At 34.5% G+C, this 21941-nt stretch overlaps 1 protein-coding gene across 3 annotated transcripts in view; it reads left to right on the forward strand.

Annotated features, from left to right (window-relative positions):
• The window catches only part of zgc:66433 (uncharacterized protein LOC321250 homolog), a 77448-nt gene that overhangs the window by 33737 nt on the left and 21770 nt on the right, over positions 1-21941 (forward strand). For all 3 annotated transcript variants that reach the window (XM_059346202.1, XM_059346203.1, XM_059346204.1), the window contains exons 2-4: positions 6493-6575; positions 15716-15896; positions 18714-18840. In XM_059346202.1, the coding sequence (XP_059202185.1) occupies positions 6493-6575; positions 15716-15896; positions 18714-18840 (391 nt within the window). The remainder of the gene's footprint in view (positions 1-6492; positions 6576-15715; positions 15897-18713; positions 18841-21941) is intronic.

Genomic DNA, 21941 nt, shown 5'->3' on the forward strand with positions numbered 1-21941 from the left:
CCTTACTAGGGTTTGTCATATTTAGTTATTTTGTAATGTTTGTTATTCTTTTCCCATATAAATATATATTTATTTAAATAAAAGATTGGCCTATTTTATTTCATTTAGGCTATTTTTATTTAAGATTTTTATTTTATTTAAATGTGCACTTTATGGAGCTTTGAGTTTAAAAAAAAGTTACTCCTGTTGTTATACAGTATTTATGTTCACTTAGATAAACAGTTTCAATAAAACTACTTGTAACATGTCATATTTGACTTTGGCTGAACATTTGCTCTCACTGTGATAAAAATATTTGGATATATATCGTATATCGATATTCAGCCTAAATATATCAGGAAATTACTTTTGGTCCATATCGCCCAGCCCTACTACTGACCCAGCAAGCAATTGGAACCATAAAAAAAAATATCTGTTTTCAAAAATATCTGTTTGAACTGGGCCTAAATCAGGGGATACTATGAGATTTTCAACTTTTTTGATCATATTGTAGCAGTTCACTGACAAAAAATCAACAACAAACATCTCAACCATTTCAATTTCAAACACGTATACATGTTACTTGGTAGATCTAGTATTCCTGTGGTGGCATTATTGGATATTTAGACAGGGTTTTCTCCCTGGAGCGTCCTGAGTTCATATCATAGACAACACACTGTATGAATGTCTGTTATCTGTGTCTGTTTCCTAGTGATGTTATTAAGGCTCTTGAACCTGTGTGTGTGTGTGTGTGTGTGTGTGTGTGTGTGTGTGTGTGTGTGTGTGTGTGTGTGTATGTGTGTATATATGTGTGTGTGTGTGTGTGTGTGTGTGTGTGTCTTCCTGTAGCATCAGACAGGAAACGGCTTAGTCCAGCACTATCAGCTCATAACAGCAACAACAAAATCAACAGCATGTCTCTTTGTTTATGCTCATGTGATGCAACAATATTAAAGAAAAATTTTAATTATGTAAATACAGTTTACACACTGCAAAAAAAATTTGATAAATTATCCAACACTTCTAAATCTAAAGTTTTTTTTATCTTTGTTAGAAACAAATAATTTACAGTGCACTCTGCTCGGGCCAGTTCATCGCTGATTGCAGCTTTAATTTATCTTGTTTTAAGAGTAAATTTCTTATTTTAAGTGTTCAACATGCTTATTTCTAGATTTAATAATCTTAATTCAAGAAATCTTGTCAAGTTAAATGATCTGTCCATGCAGCAAGATCATTTCCCTCAGATTTAGTGTTTTTATCTTGTTTTTAGACACACCTTTTTTGCAGTGCAGTTTATGTAAGAAGTGATATGACGTTCTACTATACTACTATACTATATGAGTGAGTATTCTACTTGTCTTTCTGCTGGAGATGGAGAGGAAGGTTGAGATGGTGACGTTGATGATTCTCATGATTTCAATAAGGGTTTTATTATAAGGGTTAAGATGATGATAATAGCTCATGGTTATGTAATTCCAATACTGACGAAAACCCCTCAGCACGTCAACAGGCCTCTGGAATGTTCCATCTGTTTCTATAATACAAACTCACTGTAAACACCGTTGACAAGAAGCTCTCCAGCCGCTTCCTTAATGGAGAGAAAGAGCCTGTTCTCACTAACAGCTAACAGGGAAACATGGCTGTCTAGTTAACTTTAAAAAAAAAAAAAAGAAGAAGAAGAATTGAAGAAATTACAGTCATTTCTCTACCATATTTAAGCATATTTTAGTGTTTTCGACTTATTAGCTTTTCTGGGAGCTGTCAGTTATATCACATGGTCTTCACCAGTGGATGGAGTTTGCTCAGTTGCCATGGAGACGGGTCTGTTGACGTAGATGCTCAGTCTGTGTTATGATTTTAATAACTTACTCAGAGGAGTTGGTTTACAGCAAGGTAAACTATTTAACCATTTTACCTGATCCCAAGGTCATCATTCACAAAGTTCTATTAATAGCTGTATTAACACAATTTTATTAACCAGTCGATGGGTGCTCCGCATGCTATAGATTAACATTATTTTTTAAGATTAGGATTATTAAAATGAATTACTTTATTAATCCCACAATGGGGAAATTCAACGTCTATATTTAACCCATCCTTAAAGATATTATGTATATACAGTCATGGAAAAAAGACCACGCTTTTTCTTCATTTTTTTGTTAGTTTTAATGCCTGGTACAGCTAAAGGTACATTTTTTGGACAAATGTAATAACAACAAAAATAGCCCTTAAGTGTTTAATTTAAGAGCTGATATCTAGACATTTTCCATGGTTTTGTGTGTGTGTGTGTGTGTGTGTGTATATATATATATATATATATATATATATATATATATATATATATATATATATATATATATATATATTCTAAACATATATATATATAACATATTTATAAACATAATTATTCCACTACCACTTCCAACCTCTCAGCCTGCGCTTTAGTCAAAGTTTCACATACTTTTTTCCATGTGACTGTTGGTCTCAGTGGGGTCATTCATGACTCCCCAGCTGCACTGAGGAGAGAAGAATTTAATGTTTTTTACGGGATTTGGCCTATACAAACTGTTTATTTTTTGCCAAATTTTGGATGTATAATAAAGTGATTTTGAAGAAATATCTCTATTTTAAGCTTTGATCTGGTTACTTTTCCTGATAGAAGCATTTGTCACATAATTACGTCAAGGATTTGGAAATCCGATAATAATGTCTATTATCATTTCAGCAATTATTTTGTGGTTTATTGGTCACAAATCATAGTAGTGGGAAGATAAAAGAAATTGAACTCTTTTTGGCACTTAATGAAAAGTCCTTTTTGAGTTATTGCAATTTATCCTGTTGGAACTATGATGAAACCTTAAATAACAAAATCATTGTGTTGCTAAATAAAAAGTTTGAGGATCCCCAAAGTCATTAGGATGAATCTTGTGGGAACCGTTAATGTCTGTACAACATTTCACAGCAATCCATCCAACAGTTGTTGAGATATTTCCAAAGTTATGACACAGAGACCAGTGAGAAATAAAGCAGGCGGCTTTTGCTTCAGCTCTGTTGCACATCTGTATTACCTTGTAGTATCCCATCACAGCTGGAAGCTTTCAAGCTGATTGTCTTCTGTTGTACATAAGAAGTTTGGCTGAAGAAAACATGTCTTGCAGCTCTGATCCTATTCTCACAACGTCAATAGACGGCGTGAAGATGATTGCACCAAATGAATGTTGACGTATCACTATTATTCTGAGAGATCGATTTACTGAAAACCATATCAGTCATGACTCAGCTTCCTGCCAACCTGCACAGGAAATAAAGTAGACAAAGTGCATTATATCTCATTATATTACATTAGAGACGAGAATAGAAGGTCATGTAAAGCTCAACATGCTGGAGCTGAACTATCACATGACCTCCAACTTCCTGTCGGGGATGATTCTGAAATGTATCTGTTAGAGGTGTGAATCAGTGTATCGGCTCCACGATACGATTTTATCCTGATACTTGAGTCGCGATACGATATTATTGGGATCTTAAGCATTTTGCGATATGGTGAGTATTGTGATACAATATATTGAGATTTAACTGTTTAACTGCATTTTGTGTCAACAAAATTAAATTCTATCAAGAATTGTTTTGTCACATCAGAGAAAATTCTCAGTCTATTCATGTCACTTCAGTCTTTTTATTTCTCCACAATGAGAGTCAAAGCCACAGACTGACCAACAAAGTATTCAGTCAAACTGAACTCAACTGATATCAAACATGTATGGAGGACAACAACTGCAGCATTTTATCAAATTTTCCTTAAACTTTAAGCTTCACTGCTCTCAATTTTTTTGAATTAAACATTAAAGAGCGTTATTGCAACATTATTTCAACAAATTCCCGACACAACATCCTCACACACATTGTGCCTATAGATTCAGTAGAACTTCTTGTTTCATGTGATACCAGTATCTCCAGTTTATTCCTAAAGGTTAGCATGCTACGGCCTCTGGAAAAAAATAAAATGGCGAAAATACTGACGGCCATGAATTGATACAACTAGTGCAGTGCACGTAGGAAGTATGTATTTGTATAGCGGGAGATGCAAAATAAGAAATGAATAAAGCTAAATCTCCGCTTAGCATGCTAATCGCAAATAACAGAATTTGCACATTACATGCAACACTACAACGTCTGCACCTCCATAAAACACTTACTTTTCATAAGGTACCACACCATCCAGCACATACACATTGAACATTGATATTCGCTGTAAACTATAAGAATATTATTTATTATATGGAAAATCGAACCTTGTAACGCACTTTAAAACTCCTAAAGATAGGTAGGCTAAATAGACTTCCAGATGAGATGAGTCCGGCGTGTAAATCCAGAGTGAATTGTGTTGGTGACCAGGTGTAGGCCTATCACACAGTGGGGCGGAGCTCCCCTAAAAGACGTCCAATCAGAAACAGTGCAATCCCGCAACACGTCCTACGTGAATAATGATATTTTGAAAAATGAATTCAAAAACCTTCAAAATGGAGGATGCACACCTTCGTGCCATGTTCAAGCCACATACGAAATCTGAGGTCAGTCTGACCAACGGTCAGAGAGATATGCCCTAGACACACACACACACACATACACACACACAGACACGTCTTGCTTTTAAAGATGGATATCGCCACGCAAAATATTGCGATACTATGCTGTATCGATTTCCCCCCACCTCTAGTACAGGTGCATCTCAATAAATTAGAATATCATGGAAAAGTTTATTTATGTCAGTAATTCAATTCAAAAAGTGGAAATAACACATTATATAGATCCATTACACACAGAATGGAAGATTCCATGTCTTAATTTATTTAATTTCTTCTAATTATAATGATTATGGCTTACATTTAATGAAGACCTAGAATTCAGTGTGTCAAAAAATGTTAATATTACAAAAGACCAATATTAAAAAATATGTTTAATATGGAAATGTTGGCCTCTGAAAGGTATGATTGATATGATTGACTTGATGGATGGATGGATGATAGTCTAATGGGTTGAGATGCCCCTCTAGTATCTGATACAAACCTCTACTGTTGTCCGGTCCACTTGAGCCTCACTGAGCGGTCTAATGAGCTCCATGCTGCAGAAATAACAAGACATCAGTTTGTAATGTGATTTCATGTGTTTGAGTTTGTGTTGGGGGTTGCTGGGCATCGACACCTGAAGCTGGCAGAGCAGAGCAGAGCAGAGCAGAGCACTGGAAACATGGCTGAGATGCTTCTGTTGAGACTGTTTGGACTGTAGTGATTGGTGATCAAGCTGAAGTGTAACAACAGCTTAAGTTTAAAATAGCAAATTGAAGTTTGTCCCAACAGTTTAAGAAACATGACACACATGTTGAACTTTTAAGGAGTGAAGAGATACATCAGTGTTAATGCATTCTGGAGTTTATCCAGCAGGTTTTTTGTTTTTTTTATAAGATTTTATGAGGCGGTTGCTTGTTGTGTGCAGTCCTGTGTCATTTCACATTTTGCCTGCACATGCCGAGCCACTCTTACTGGCAGTCACGACACGCCCAAATGTGGACTCTAATCACGTTGTAATCCAGCGATCTTGATCACACTGCAAGTGTTGAGGCTGGCATATATAAGGAGCTATATAAGGAGATGGAGGCGCATTAGGATAAATAGCTACAAGATAACAGAGCCCTGCAAAAAGAAACAAAATGTAGTGAAAATGACACAATGATGCAGTAAATTAATAGATAATTCCCTCAATTAGGCAGATATCGTGATGTATAAGAGGTTATTGTCTATGGCTGAATCGCCGTACACTGTAAAAAAAAAAAAAAATCACTGTTGTTTTTACGGTAAAAAAACGGCAGCTGTGGTTGTCAGAAGATTACCGTAATAAATACGGTGCAACTTTTTCTAAAATTACGGTAAAATGATATTAGCACTGTTGACTTCAAATTGAAGATTGCCATTTTATTCAATTTTTTACCGTAAAAAATAAAGTTTTTGCCGTCAAAAGAAACGCTATTTTGCCATATAATTGACCAGAAAATACTTTATAAATGCCGCATAAATTAAAGATTTTACCATTAAATATTACAGTATATTTCTGTTAGAGATATTGTATTTAGTACATTTAACAGTGACAAAAGTTATTTTTACAAAAAGAAATGCAAAAATTACAGTAATGGCTTGTATATATTACAGTATATTTTTGTTACAAACACGGTACCAGTGTATTTTAAAGTGGAGTAATGTATTTTTCAAAAAGAAAATGTTCTAAATATCTGATTTATACATTTACGGTGTTTCATTGTTACTGAAACTGAATTAACCCATTTATCATTTTACGGTCTTTTACTGTTATAGTTTAGCAGTTTTTCACCATAATATCTACAGACATTTTTCACAGTGTATCGTGACACCATCATTATTGTGATATTACTGTATCATCAGAGACTCTAATTAATCCTGTTACATTACTGTTTTGTATTGATGAACTCTCTGTGTCTCACAGCAGTGACAGCGCTGCCATGGCATCAGGACCTCCAGATGTGATGGCCAATCAGGAGCCTGCTGACGTCGTGGAAGAGTGCTCAGGTAATAATCTGATTTGATAAAAGTTTTTCAGTGAAGGAACGCACCTTGTTTATGTATTCATTACAACAAATTGTCTTTCTTCCTCATTCTGATGCTCGCTTTGAACACCAGCAGCTCGTCTTCACCATGTCTACATGTCTAAATGCATTGAGTTGCTGTCATCCAGTGGTGGAATGTAACTAAGTACATTTACTCAAGATAGATAGATAGATTACTTTATTCATCCCCGAAGGGAAATTCGGTCAAGTACTGTGCTTAAGTACAGTTTTGAGGTACTTGTACTTTACTTGAGTATTTCCACATATGTAGCTTTATACTTCTACTCCACTACATTTCGAAGTTAATATTATATTTTTTACTCCACTACATTTAGCTGACAGCTTTAGTTACTTTTCGGGAGATTTAACATGAAAAACATGATACATTTAAAATGATTACACATGTTTATACATTAAACCACCGCTTACATTAATGCATTAAAGAAACAATATATTTAGAATATATAAAACAATCTGAGTGGGTTTATTCTGCATAACGAGTACTTTTACTTTTGATACTTTAAGTACATTTTGATGCTGATACTTTTGTACTTTTACTTCAGTAAGTTTTGAATGCAGGACTTTTACTTGTAGTGGAGTCATTTCACAGTGTGGTATTAGTACTTTTACTGAAGTAAGAGATCTGAGTACGTTTTCCACCACTGGTGCCATGTGATTGGCTGATTAGATATTTGCATAAACAAGCAGTTGACCAGCTGTACCTAATAAAGTGGCTGTAGACTTTACTATAAACATCTGTAACTCTGCATGAGCTGTGAAGTGAAAATGGTTTCTTAGGAGCTGCAGCTTCTGCCGATAAGATAAAATAACAAAGTTTATTAGTGTGATAGTTAGTAGGTAGTATGGTTGGGCGATATATCGATATATTTTTAAATGTGATATGGAATTAGTTTATAAAAAAAATCTTTCTTTATATATAAATGCTGCCCTTACTAGGATTTGTTTTTTGTAATGTTCACTATTCTTTTTTCATATAAATATATTTATTTCAGAAAAAGATTAGCCTATTTTATTTCATAGGCTATTTTTTATTTCAGATAAAAATAAATTTAAATATGCACTTTATGGAGCTTTAAAAAAAAAAAAAAAGGTACTCCTGTTATACAGTATTTATATTCAGTTAACTGAACAGTTTCAATAAAACTACTTGTGACATGTCATATTTGACTTTCACTGAACATTTGCTCTCACTTTGCGATAAAAATATATATATATTGTATATCGATATTCAGCCTAAATATATCGGAATATGACTTTTGGTCCATATCGCCCAGCCCTACATGGTAGTACTGTAAAACGTATCAGCGATAAGATTATGTACACAGACACAGCAGAGAAGATCAGCCCAGCTTTAAATATCGAGATCTCCTCACTGTTGTTGGCAGGAAATGAAGGAAAAGAGAAAGCTATCATCACACACACACACAAACACACACACACACACACACACAAACCCAGATACACAGTGTGTATACAGATGGAGAGCACACATGCTGCTGATATGATGGGAACAGGAAAGAAGAGCACTGGGAGGTCAAAGAGAAACAGTCTCTCATGCTGCAGCTTCAGACCACATCTGAACTCTTTTAATTCTGACATTTCATAAAAAATCCACTTGTATTACAGCAGGAAACAGACCATTAGCACTAATTTGGGTCCCTCACTTGTATGTGACTCCCATGGGAGAGCTGACGTTGGACGTGACTCCACAGATCACAGAGTCTGTCACTCATGTCCATATCAATCTGCTGGTGTTGGCCCAGTGACGGTGCCGGGCCGGCAGCTTATCTCTGGTTGGCGCCCAGTTGAATGTGCTGCTGTGCTTTAATTGGATCTGCAGTTTGAGAGGGTTGGAGTCTGTAAATAGAGCTGATACAAGTTTAGACCTGCTCCATTTGGATGGCACGATACTGTAAATAAGAGAAAGTCTGAGTAAACGGTCAGAAAACACTCACACCAGCTCTTTTCCTATACTGTGTTACTGCAAAAGTGCCGTAACAAGCTCCACCCTCATTTTTGCCTTCAGACCTTTAATACTGATTCCGCGATGGCATGTTAATGGCGTGATCAGTTGAGCCCCCAATAACGCCTCTGCAACTTCAGATTGAAGGCAAAACGTCGCAGAGGCGTTAATATTGCAGTTTGAATTATTTCAGTATTTTTCGTGACAATATTATATCGATTCATGGCCGCCAAGTATTGATATTTAGCAGCGGGCCATCAGTGTTTTTTTTGTTGGTGATTTTCCCACGGCTGTAGCAGGCTCACTTTTAGGAATATACTGGAGATACTGGTATCATATGAAACTAGAACATCTAAGGGATCTAAGTTGTCGATGTAATGCTGCGAAGTTAGGCTATGCTTATGTTTAAAGTTGAGGAAAGTTTTAATAAAATGCCGCAGTTTTTGTTGTCGTCCATGCATGTTTGATATCAGGTCAGTTCTCTTTTTTGACAAAACAATTCTTGATTGAATTTAATTTTGTGGACACAAAATGCAGTTAAACAGTTAAATTGCAATATATTGTATCACAGTACTCACCATATCGGAAAATGCTTAAAATGGCAATAATATCGTATTGTGACTCAAGTATCAGGATAAACACACCTCTAATATATTACATTGTTTGTTTTCTAACCTAATTAATTTAATTTAATTTGGTCCATTTTTGTCAAGTTGAATCATTGAAGTTACATATAAAATGTCCATTCCATTGAGTCGAGTAATTTTAACACAAATCAGAAAAGTACCATTTATGTAATTAAATGAATTAAAGCTGAGATGAATAGAAATGTTATGCAACTATAGCTATTTGAATGTATCGAATTAACAATGATAAGGATTATGTAAAAACATGTTGTTTTTTTGTTCCAGTTACAAATTTACATGCAATTGATCTTACAAAACAGACCAAAATTGTAATTGAGTGCTGACAAAAACGCGTATCAGTGTAAAGATCTTTCACATGCGAAAAAAACAAAATGGTTCTACCTCTGGCAGAAGATCAGTGTGTTCATATAAGAGTTTTATTACTTTTATTACTTCAGTTAAAGTACTAATACCATACTGTGAAATTACTCCACTACAGTAAAAGTCCTGCATTCAAAACTTACTGAAGTAAAAATACAAAAGTATCAGCATCAAAATTGAAGTTGAAATTATAGTAGTGGGGGGAAAAAAAGTAGAATATGTAATAAAAGTAGCTGAAATTGAAGTATCAAAAGTAAAAGTAGTCGTTTTGCAGAATGGCCCCACTCGGACTGTTTTATATATTATATATGACTATTGAAGCATTTATCTAAGCAGCGTTTACATTTTCTCAAGGTCGGGCTGATTTTAACCACTTAAAATACTGCTATGTGCTTTGCATTGCAGTCAGGACTTCATCAGACAATCGCAGTGGCTCACACACACACTGACAACAATTGAGATCTAAAGTATTACATCAACCTGTTACATAAGAACACACTGCAGACCCTCATCCTCTCTCCACCTCCTCATCTCCCACTTCTTTGTGTCTTTCATGCAAAACAAAAATGCATCACTTTTGGTGACAAAATAACAATTGTTGCTGTGAGAATCTGTAGCTCCCAAATCCATCAACAGTGAGTTTTACTACAATGATCCTGACCCCAGAACAGTGCAGAGATGTGCCTCTTGTATAGATTTTACACTTTGTATCATAAGAGTACACATACAAGCACATGTCTTGTTTGCATAACTAAGAAATAGTTTACAAAAAACATTGACATACATCCAGTGGTGGAAGAAGCATTTAGATCTCTTACTTCAGTAAAAGTGCTAATACCATACTGTGAAATGACTCCACTACAAGTAAAAGTCCTGCATTCAAAACTGACTGAAGTAAAAGTACAAAAGTATCAGCATCAAAATGTACTTAAAGTATCAAAAGTAAAAGTACTCATTATGCAGAATGAACCCACTCAGATTGTTTTATATACTCTAAATATATCATTGGATTATTATTTTGGACGCATTAATGTAAGCAGCATTTTACTGTTGTCAAGATAGGGTTCATTTTAACTACTTAAATTGTTATTCTATTATGTGGTTCAATGTAAACATATGTGTAATCATTTTAAATTCATCATGTTTTTCATGTTAAATCTCCTGAAAAGTAGCTAAAGCTGTCAGATAAATGTAGTGGAGTAAAAAGTACAATATTTGCACTGTAAAAAATGTCTGTAGATTTTACGGTGAAAAACTGCTAAACCATGACAGTAAATGACCGTAAAGTGATAAATGGGTTAATTCAGTTTCAGTAACAATGGAACACCGTAAATGTATATATCAGCCAAAACAGTATTTTTTTTTACAGTTTTTAAAAAATATATACATTACTCTACTGTAAAATGTACTGGCACCGTGTTTGTAACAAAAATATACTGTAATATATATACAAGCCATCATTGTAATTTTTGCATTTATCTTTTGTAAAAATACTTTTTCTAACTATTAAACATCATATCTCTAACACAAATATACTGTAATATTTAATGGTAAAATGTTAAATTCATGCAGCATTTGTAAAGTATTTTCTTGTCAATTATATGGCAGAACAGCGTTTCTTTTTTTGGAAATACTTTATATTTATACATTTAAAAAATGGAATAAAATAGCAATCTTAAACGTGAAATCAACAGTGCTTATATCTTTTTACCGTAATATTAAAAAAGTTCTACTGTATTTATTACGGTAAAGTTCTGGCAACCACAGCTGCTGTTTTTTTACCGTAAAAACAACAGGGTTTTTTTTACAGTATACTTCTCCTCCACTACATTTAGATGTACAAAGTTACATATGTGGAAATACTCAAGTAAAGTATTATTTGTATTGATGCTTTTATGTAAGCATGTGTTTTCATTTTGTAAAGACGGGGCTAATTTTAATAGTATCATGTTTTTCATGTTAAATCTCGACCTGATAAGTAACTAAAGCTGTCAGCTAAATGTAGTGGACTCTACAAATTCTCCTCCTCTTTTTTCACTCCATCCATGACATTGTGTCCATGTCAAAGGTCACCATCTTCACAACGACTGCCTTGAAATTCCCATGATGCTATTTTGAATATACGTGTGAGGTCATATACAGAGAGAATGCATATTGTAAAATAACTGTTACAATGAGCGTAGAGCTCCTCTGACCTTCCATTGAAGCCGTGGCCTTTTGCAACACTCTGCAGACCTTTAACTTAATAGTGTATTGTGCTTAAAATAGCAGAATAAATGGCACCGTCGGCTGGTGTTTCCCTCTGATTTTTCATCTTGGCAGTGCAGAAAGGCCTCTGAAGCGTCATCAAAAGCAGGTTGGAAGCTCCTCAAGTAAATATAGCAGTTCATTCTGAGGTCTGGAGAGAATTTGCAGCCAACGTTTCTTCACAGAAACTGGATGAAAAATGGCAATATTCTTCTATATAATGGGTTTGATGGAAAGTGATCAAAATAGCATGGTAGATGCTATATTTAGGCCTCCGTGCAGACAGTTTATAACTGCAGATTGATTTTCTACTTTTTTGTGAGATGTATGCAGTGGTGGAAAGTAACTTAGTACATTTAATCAAGTACATTTTTAAGGTACTTGTACTTAACTTGTGTATTTTCATTTTATGTAACTTTTTACTTCTACTCCACTATATTTTGAGGCAAATATTGTACTTTTTACTCCACTACATTTAGCTGACAGCTTTAGTCACTTTTCAGGTCGAGATTTAACGTAACAACATGATACATTTAAAGTAATTAGACATTTATATTTATTTAGGCACATAACAGTATATTAGGTAGATAAAATGAGCCTTATTTTGATAAATTGTAAAATCTGATTATATAAATGTATCAATAATAAAATTTTTAGAATATATAACGTAAATAAAAACATAGAAACATGATTAATTGAAAGTGATCACACTTTTAAAAATGAAATCTTATAACCGTGTATTGGGTAATTAAATGAGCCCTTTATTTACAAAGTTAAAACACTGCTTACATAAAAGCATCAATACAAATAATGTAAAAACATATTTACACTATATATCTGAGTGAGGTTAAGTTAGTTAAGTACATTTTGAGGCTGATACTTTTGTACTTTTACTTTAGTAAAAATGTATACATTAAACCACATAACAGTATAAGTAGTTAAAATTAGCCCTATATTGACAGTAAAATGATGCTTACACTAATGCATTAACCCTTTGATGCACAACATGGGTCTAAAGTGACCCGACAGTTTTTATGTTCTATATCTTTGCAATAATTCATCGTTCAGTATTCCAGGTTTTCCTCAATTAGTTTGTTTTTGATCATCACACATCCTAATTTTTATGTTTTCCTTTATTCATTTTTGAATAAAATCCCTTTTTCTGTCACTACTCTTCTAATACACAACATGGTTGAAAAATGAGCCATATCCATTTTTTTAGCTAAGTAGCTTGTTAAGCTAACTTCTTTGCTAAGTATTTAGCTAAGTAGCTTGCTAAGCTAACTACTTAGCTAACTTCTTGGCTAAATAGTTAGCTTAGCAAGCTACTTAGCCAAGTAGTTAGCTATGTAATAATACAAAAACTTTTTTTCTTCATAAATTATGAGAAGCAAAATTAAAATAATGATCTGTTGTTATCAAAAACAAGATATTTAAAGAATATTTAGAATGTTCAATCATAAAATAAGTTGCACAGAAACACACAGCAAGCAATAAATAACATGGGAAATGAATGCAGGTCATTTTTGACCCATGTTGTGCATCAAAGGGTTAAAAAAATAATACAATAATATATTTAGAATATATAAAACAATCTGAGTGGGTTTATTCTGCATAACGAGTACTTTTACTTTTGATACTTTAAGTACATTTTGATGCTGATACTTTTGTACTTTTACTTCAGTAAGTTTTGAATGCAGGACTTTTACTTGTAGTGGAGTCATTTCACAGTGTGGTATTAGTACTTTTACTGAAGTAAGAGATCTAAATACTTCTTCCACCACTGGATGTATGTCAATGTATTTGTAAACTATTTCTCAGTTATGCAAATAAGAAATGTGCTTGTATGTACTCTCGTATGAGACAAAGTGTTAATTCTATATAAGCTTGGTCATTTCAGGACATTCTCTTTAACAAATGACTCAGAAATCTTAAGCGCCTTGACCTCGATACCCTCCTGAGATTCCAGACATTTTTCACTGTGATTTAGCTCCAACCAGAAAGTGTATTTTTAGAGAAAGAGAGGAATGCTGAAGGATTCCCCACCGGGTGAAACACAGAAATGATACAGCTTGTTTTAAAAAGAATGTGTCTTTTTAAAGTCTCTTGTGAAGCATTTTTGTGGCCCAGGGATGTGGATTCTCAAAATAGTTGGATTTGGAACAGTTGTTTTGTTTTTCCAGCTGCTTCTTTGTTCACAGTTCCCATCTGCTCTGTGTCTCAACATTGTCCACAATCTTGGTCCATACGTTGAAAATCATTTCTCCATCAGAGATGCTCTAAATGAGTTTTTGTTACACTAAAGATGGGTGGATTTGGCTTTTTTTCTTTACTGCAATGTTCATTTACAATCCTGAGTCAGGTCAGAGGTCATTGAGTCCAACATAATGCAATGCTTAGTGCTGTGAAGCTCCTACAGCTCAGATAAATGCAGATTCGTCTATGACCATCTTTAAAGAGTATTCTCCTGATTTAGCATTTCACTCTTTAGGACTCTAAATGGACAAATAAAAGAAAAAGACATCCTTTTATCCCTGTATTCTTCTTCCTTGCTGCTGTCACCTGTTAGAGGTGGGAAAACAATCAATAGAGCGTAGTATTGCAATATTTTGCGTGGCAATATTATATCGATTCATGCCTGCAAAATATCAATATTTAGTGTTCCGACTGCTGGTTGGCCGGCCATTTTTTTTTTCCAGAGGCCGTAGGAATATACTGGAGATACTGGTATCGTATGAAACTAGGAGATCATGTGCGTCACAGAGGCGTTAATATTGCAGTTTGAAACGGCGGTTTGAAAGGGGCTACTGAGATCTTAGCAGTTTTTTTCCAAAAAATTCTGTATATATGATAGGGGTGTTGGGGGGAATCAATACAGCATAGTATTGCAGTATTTTTCGTGGCAATATTATATCGATTCATGGCCGCCAAGTATTGATATTTAGCAGCAGGCCATCAGTATTTTTTTGTTGTTGTTTTTCCAGGGGCTGTAGCAGGCTCACTTTTAGGAATATATTGGTGATACTGGTATCATATGAAACTAGAAGATCTAAGGGATCTAAGTTGTCGAAATAACGCTGCAAAGTTAGGCTTTTTTTATGTTTCGTTCAAAAAAAATTCAGAGCAGTGAAGCTTTCTTGAAACAATGTGATCTATCAAGGATGTGTGCTTGCATGTTTTTGATTGGCCACTGCAGTGTCTTGCCAGATGATGTAGTGTTGCAGTGTTGCAGTGCTGCGGGGTTCTGCAGCCGCCCGCTGGTTCTAATTCAGATAAATGACGGCGTCTTTGCATGCAGAGCAAAAGTTGGTGTGAATATAGCCTTCGTCTTGTTATTAAACCCAAAGATAAGTGCAGGCATTTCTCTCCCCAATGTGATTAGAATAGAAGACTAAATGTTGTCCCTGCTGACTGTGGGACAGAGAGAGGACCAGAGGATGTTTCATGGTCTGGTTGAGCGCCTCGCTGACTGAAAGCAGTGAAAGCAGTTTGTAGCTGTTTAAGGAGTTATAAAAGGCTTGTTGAGTTTTTCCACTGCGGTGCTAATGGAGGTGGACTCACTGGGAGGGAAGCTTTACAAGCTGAGGAGTGTGTGTGTGTCTGTGTAAACACACATCGGTCTCAGTGTGCACTTTCTCCAGGGTTGCCTACCTGCCTGGGCCTTCACCACCAACACACGGTTAATTGCTCCAACTAGAGTTCACGTGAGGGCAGTGTGTGTGTGTGTGTGTGTGTGTGTGTGTGTGTGTAAAGATGCTGTGTGTGTAATCGTCTCATTAACATATCGCTGTGCAGTTATACAGAGTTTCACTGTGGGGCTGTCAGAGGAAGGTAACTCTTCTCTTTTCTCATTTCTCTGCACAGGGAAGAAAAAGTCCAAGTTCCAGACATTTAAAAAGTTCTTCGCTAGGAAGAAGAGAAAGGAGCCGCCAGCCGCAGGAGCAGGAGCAGATGCGGGGCTTAAAGGCAGCCAGTCCACCGACAATGTCAGCAAAACATCCGAAAATAACACGCTCACTCGATCAGAGAAGGAAAAGGGCTCTGGGTATGAAAAGACAAGTGTTTATTGTCACTGCAACACTTTTAGTGAGACATTAACACAGTCACATACACAGACTAAAAGCAGTAATACTACAACATACTTCAATATGGAAACCCGTATATATATAAATCTAAATATTTATAAAATAGGGCTGGGCGATATGGACCAAAAGTCATATCCTGATATATTTTGGCTAAATGTCGATATACGATATATATCCCGATATATATTTTTTGGCAAAGTGAGAGCAAATGTTCAGTCAAAGTCAAATATGACATGTCACAAGTAGTTTTATTGAAACTGTTTATTTAAGTACTGTACTTAAGTACAATTTTTAAGGTATTTGTACTTTACTTGAGTATTTCCATTTATGTAACTTTATACTTCTACTTCACTACATCTACAGGTAAATATTGTACTTTTTACTCCACTACATTTAGCTGACAGTTTTAGTTACTTTTCAGGTCGAGATTTAACATGAAAAATATATTAATTTATGACGTGTATGCATGTTTATTAATTAAACCACATAAAAGTATATTAGTTGAAAATAAAAACGCTGCTTACCTAAATATATAATGAATAATAATATATTATATAAATAATATATTTAGAATATATAAAACAGTCTAAGTGGGTCATTCTGCATAACAAGTACTTTTACTTTTGATACTTTCAGTACATTTTGATGCTGATACTTTTGTACTTTTACTTGTAGTGGAGTCATTTCACAGTGTGGTATTAGTACTTTTACTGAAGTAGAGGATCTGAATATTTCTTCCACCGCTGGTCAATATGAACGTTTTTTTTTAAAAGATTAAAAAAAAGGTTCATATTGAGATTCAGTAATAAAACATAGTCGTTTTTAGGGCTTTTTATTGGCAAGAATCTGGCAATACGTATAATGATACAGAGGTTACAGTTCAATAAACTACAATACTGTAAGCAAGGTAGCATATTGTGTTTTATGAAAACTTTCATAGTATAAAGAACACACCACCATATGCATAACGTAAAAAAAGTTTATCCAACATCAAATGAGAGGTGGGCAATATGGGTAAAAAAAAAGCTCTATTTTTTTTTTTTCAATTTCCGATAACAATAATCTGACGATATCCTTTAAAATGTGATTTCTTTACCAAAAAGAAAAAGCTGTTAAAATTCTTCTTGTTTACCAGGACATCTATGAAGGGACACAATGTTTCAGAACAACAGCTCTTGTTTATTTTCTTTTAACTTAAGCATTCAAGAGCAAGGTTATAATAGTTTGGGATTTTTCATTGATTTTAGTTTTAATTTCGTTGTCAATTTTTGTTTTCAAATTCAATTAGTTTTAGTTTTTAGTGTTTGCTAGTTTTAATTAGTTTAAATTTTTTGGAAAATGCTTAGTTGTAGTTCAGTTTTTATTAGTTTTAGTTTTAGTTTTTTGTAATGGGGTATTTGTTGGGTGCCAGATCCAGTAAGGTCACAATAAATGTTCCTTTATTTCCTTTGTCTTATCCATCTCAGCCCCAATAAGTTTATTAAGTCATAAAACCAGATAGATGAAATAGATTTCATATCAACAAAAAAGGTTTATGTATGAAAAAAGTTGACAGATGAAAACGAAGGGCATTTTCACTATAATTTAGTTCGTTTTAGTTAGTTTTGTAACCACAAAATACAGTTTCAGTTAGTTATCGTTTTTTTAAAAACTCATTTTTATTTTTATTTCAGTTAACAAAAATGTTTTTTCAATTCTAGTTTTCGTTATTTTGTTAGTTTTCGCTAATTGTGATAACCTTGTTCAAGAGACACCCAGTTAAACTTCAGTGTAGAGACATTAAATGGATAAACATTCAGGTTCTCTCCTGAGGTAAACTGTGTAGCATACAAGCATGAGCAATAATAAGCAAAGAAATATAAATAAAACCATATTAAATGTCTAGATATCGGCTCTTAAATTAAACTCTTCTCAGCTATTTTTATTGTTATCATCATATTTGTCCAAACAAATGTACCTTTAGTTGTACCAGACATTAACATGAACAATACATTGAAGAAAACAAGGGTGGTCTAATCATTTTTTCCACGACTGTATATTATATCCCCCACTTTTACATCAAAGCACTACTTTATGTGCAGTCTGTCTGCTACAAATCTCTGTATGTAAACTTTGAATTAGAGTTTTTGAGAATCAATACGGTATAACGACAAATTACAACTTGGTATTCAAGTGTATCAATGTTTTCTAGCAGTAGTACATACTGCTAGCAGATAATAAAATATTAGATTCCAGTTATTTATTTCCCTGCAGCCCAGTTTTCTGTTTCTACTGATTCTGTTCGTTTAGATAAATATCTCCTCTTGTGTGAAAAGGACAAAGATAATTTAAGAAAAGGAAGATCATGTTTGAACATCCATCTCCTGTTCTTCTCCAGCTGAGGCTGGGGGTTTCCTGTTTTCCCAACAAATAGTGGAATGTGTCTTCCTGTGAACAGCCCTGATTTCCTTTTGTTTTCCTAAGCTGTGCCACTTCCTTCCTGCTCTCCTCTTGACTTTTCCTCAGTGTCACAGGATATATCTGCTCCAGTTTCACTTGAGTTTGTCCTTATAGTCATGAAGGGATATGAGACAATGTGGTTGTGCAGCAAGCAAAAAGAGAATATCAACTTAAAACAGCAGAGCAATGATACCAGTGGGGTAAACAATGAGTCAGTAGTGTTTGTTTTAAAATACTCATCCATCTCAGCCTCCAGTTTATTTGGCTTATTTGGTTTTCAAATCTGTGAAGCTTCACCTTCTGCTCTGTTTATTTCTTTATCTTCCTGTTTCTCACAGGTCAAAGATCAGTCTGGGCAGCAAGGCCTTGTCACATGACTCCGTCTTTGTGTCGGACCTGTCGGAGGCCAACGAGGCTCTGGGGGCGTCTCAGGACAGCATCCATGGAAAAGTGAAATCCCTACAGGTAAATACAGATAAATAGTAAGCCTGGTCTTTGAGTATGAGATATAGATATTCAGGGGGAAGAAATTTTGCGTGGTCTAATAATTTTTTCCATAACTGTATGATAGAGGTTACAGCATAGTATCACAATATTTTGCATTTTTTATTTCGAAGTATCGATGTTTAGAAGCGGGCCGCCTGTATTTTTGAAGTGTTTTTTTTTTTACAGAGGCCATATCATTTTCAATTTAAGAATATACTGGAAAATCATATGAAACTGGAAGATCTAAGGAATCTATACTGCCCTAACAAGCCTAATTGCAGTAACTACATTCTTGGTCAAAATTGAGTTATAACTAAAAATTAACCCCTTGATGTCTGTTTTATCTTGTGACAAAGTTTTAGATTTCAATTTTGCTTTATTTCCGAGAAATAATGATATAAAAACCACAAAATCCAACTCCAAACCAAAGCAGTAATCGTTAAACGTTCCGACGGGCCGTCAGTATTTTTGCAGTTTTTTTCGGAGGCAGTAGTGGGCTCACTTTAAGGAATATGCTGGATTTTAATTTATTTCACAGTCTCAGAGATATATCAATGATTAGCAATAACACTGGCTTTGATGTATTTTTCTTTTTTCCCCAAAAACTCCTATAAAAAAGTATATACATTAAATTAAATAATTAAATAAATTAGAATATGATGTAAAAGTCCATTTCCAGTAGTTCAAGTCAAACAGCCCCAACCAAGTATTGAGTCATATAGATGACATACTTTTCAGAGGACAACATTTCCATATTAAACATACTTTTTAAATTGGTCTTCTGTTATATTCTTTTTTTTTTTGAGACACTGAATTTTAGGTCTTCAATAAATGTAAGCCATAATCATTATAATTAGAAGAAATTATTAATAAAATGTCTTATTTCCGCTTTTTGAATTGTATTACTGACATACATAAACTTTTCTTTGATGTTGTAATTTATTGAGATGCACCTGTATTAATTTACTTTCCACTTTAACCAAGTCTTATTTTTTTTATATGCAATTGTATATATATAAGTTTTAATTGCCAGTTTGATTTTTGGCAAAAGTGGCAACAAATTAATATTTTTTCTGTATGCTTGTAACACCAGGGAAATGTGTGTGTGTATTAGAGTTGGAGGAAAAAGTTGATATAGCATAGTATTGCGATATTTTGTGTGGCAATATTATATCGATCTATGGCCGCCAAGTATCGATATTTAGTGTTCCATAGCTGGCTCACTGTGATCTAAGGAATCTATTGGCACCATGTGCGTCAGAACATTGTGTCTATAAAGTTGTTGAAATAACGCTGCAAGTTTGGCTTTTTCTATGTTTCATTCAAAAAAATTGAGAGCAGTGAAGCTTGTTGTTTGTGAAAGTTTGATAAAATGCTGCAGTTGCTGTCCTCCATACATGTTTGATATCAGTTCAGTTCAGTTTGACTGAATACTTTGTTGGTCAGTCTGTGGGTTTGTCTCTCATTGTGGAGAAATAAAAAGACTGAAGTGAGATGAATAGACTGAGAATTTTCTCTGATTTGACAAATAAAATCTTGATTGAATTTAATTTTGTGGAGAAAAAATGCAGTTAAACAGTTAAATCGCAATATATTGTATCACAGTACTCACCATATCGCAAAATGCTTAAAATCGCAATAATATCGTATCGCGACTCAAGTATCAGGATAAAATCGTATCGTGGGGCCTCTGATGATTCACACCTCTAATATATTACATTGTTTGTTTTCTAAACTAATTAATTTAATTTAATTTGGTCCATTTTTGTCAGGTTGAATCATTTAAGTTACATATAAAATGTCCATTTCCATGAGTCAAGTAATTCTAACACAAACCAGAAGAGTACCATTTATGTAATTAAATCAATTAAACTGAGATTAATAGAAATGTTATGCAACTATAGCTATATCTTTACATAATTTACAATGATAAGGACTATTTAATAACGTGTTTTTTCTTCCAGTGACACATTTTTGTCCAATGGCAATAATATTGTATCGTGACTCACACCTCTAATATTCAGGGGAAGCCTTGTTTGAGCTCATATGTCAACAAGTCTCCATGACCTTTGACCTGCCTGTGGAGGAATTCACTGCAGGTTAATGAGGAATAAGAGAGAAATAAAGAGTGTGTGTGCGGGAGTGAGAGTGGCCTGCACCGAGCTGTCACAGGAAGGATTTATCAATAAAGCGTCTGACAGAGAGAGACGGAGCCGGACCAGCTGATCTGCTGTATATTTAGTTTCTATATTTAGTCAGAGGAGCAGAGCTGATGTATCACGAAGGGAGGTTGAAACCGAAGCGTCTGTCAAAGCAAAATGAAGTATGAGTGGATGATGAAAAGAAAAGCAGACAGACAGAACAAACGTCTGTCACAACAGTGGGCTAAAAAGGGAAGATGTGCCACGCAGACAGACTGAGTGACCTCCAGATCAACTGCTCCACTAAGCTACCTACAGCACAGGGAGAATTAGACAAACGCCTGCAGGGGATTTACTAAAAAGGGAAACTTTCTCCTGTAGCTAAAAGTCAGAGGAAGTCTTTAATTCAGGTTTGTTTGCAGATGAGACGGCAACCACACAGATGATAGTAATCAACGCATAAGCAAAACTGCATAAGTATGTATATTAGATAGAAATAAGAGCTTGAAGGGAAAACACTGATTTGCATAAACAGTGGAAAACAATCTTAATGGAGATTTCCTGACCTTAATCCTCTGAGCTGCCTGTTAGAAAAGAAGAAAGTTCCACAGTCAAATACAAAGACACTGTGCACAGATCAGAATCAGCGTATCGGTCCCACGTTACGATTTTATCCCAATACTGGAGTCACGATACGATATTATTGTGATTTTAAGCATTTTGTCATTTCAATTGGATATAAATTTGTCACTGGAACAAAAAACACGTTATGAAATAATTCTTATCATTGTAAATTATGTATAGCTATAGTTACATACAATTTCTATTCATCTCAGATTTGATTGATTTAATTACATAATTGGTACTTTAATGGTTTGTGTTAGAATTACTTGACTCATGGAAATGGATATTTTATATGTAACTTAAAACAAACAATGT

Source organism: Centropristis striata, chromosome 12 (genome assembly GCF_030273125.1).
Source record: "Centropristis striata isolate RG_2023a ecotype Rhode Island chromosome 12, C.striata_1.0, whole genome shotgun sequence".
Classification (NCBI taxonomy): domain Eukaryota; kingdom Metazoa; phylum Chordata; class Actinopteri; order Perciformes; family Serranidae; genus Centropristis; species Centropristis striata.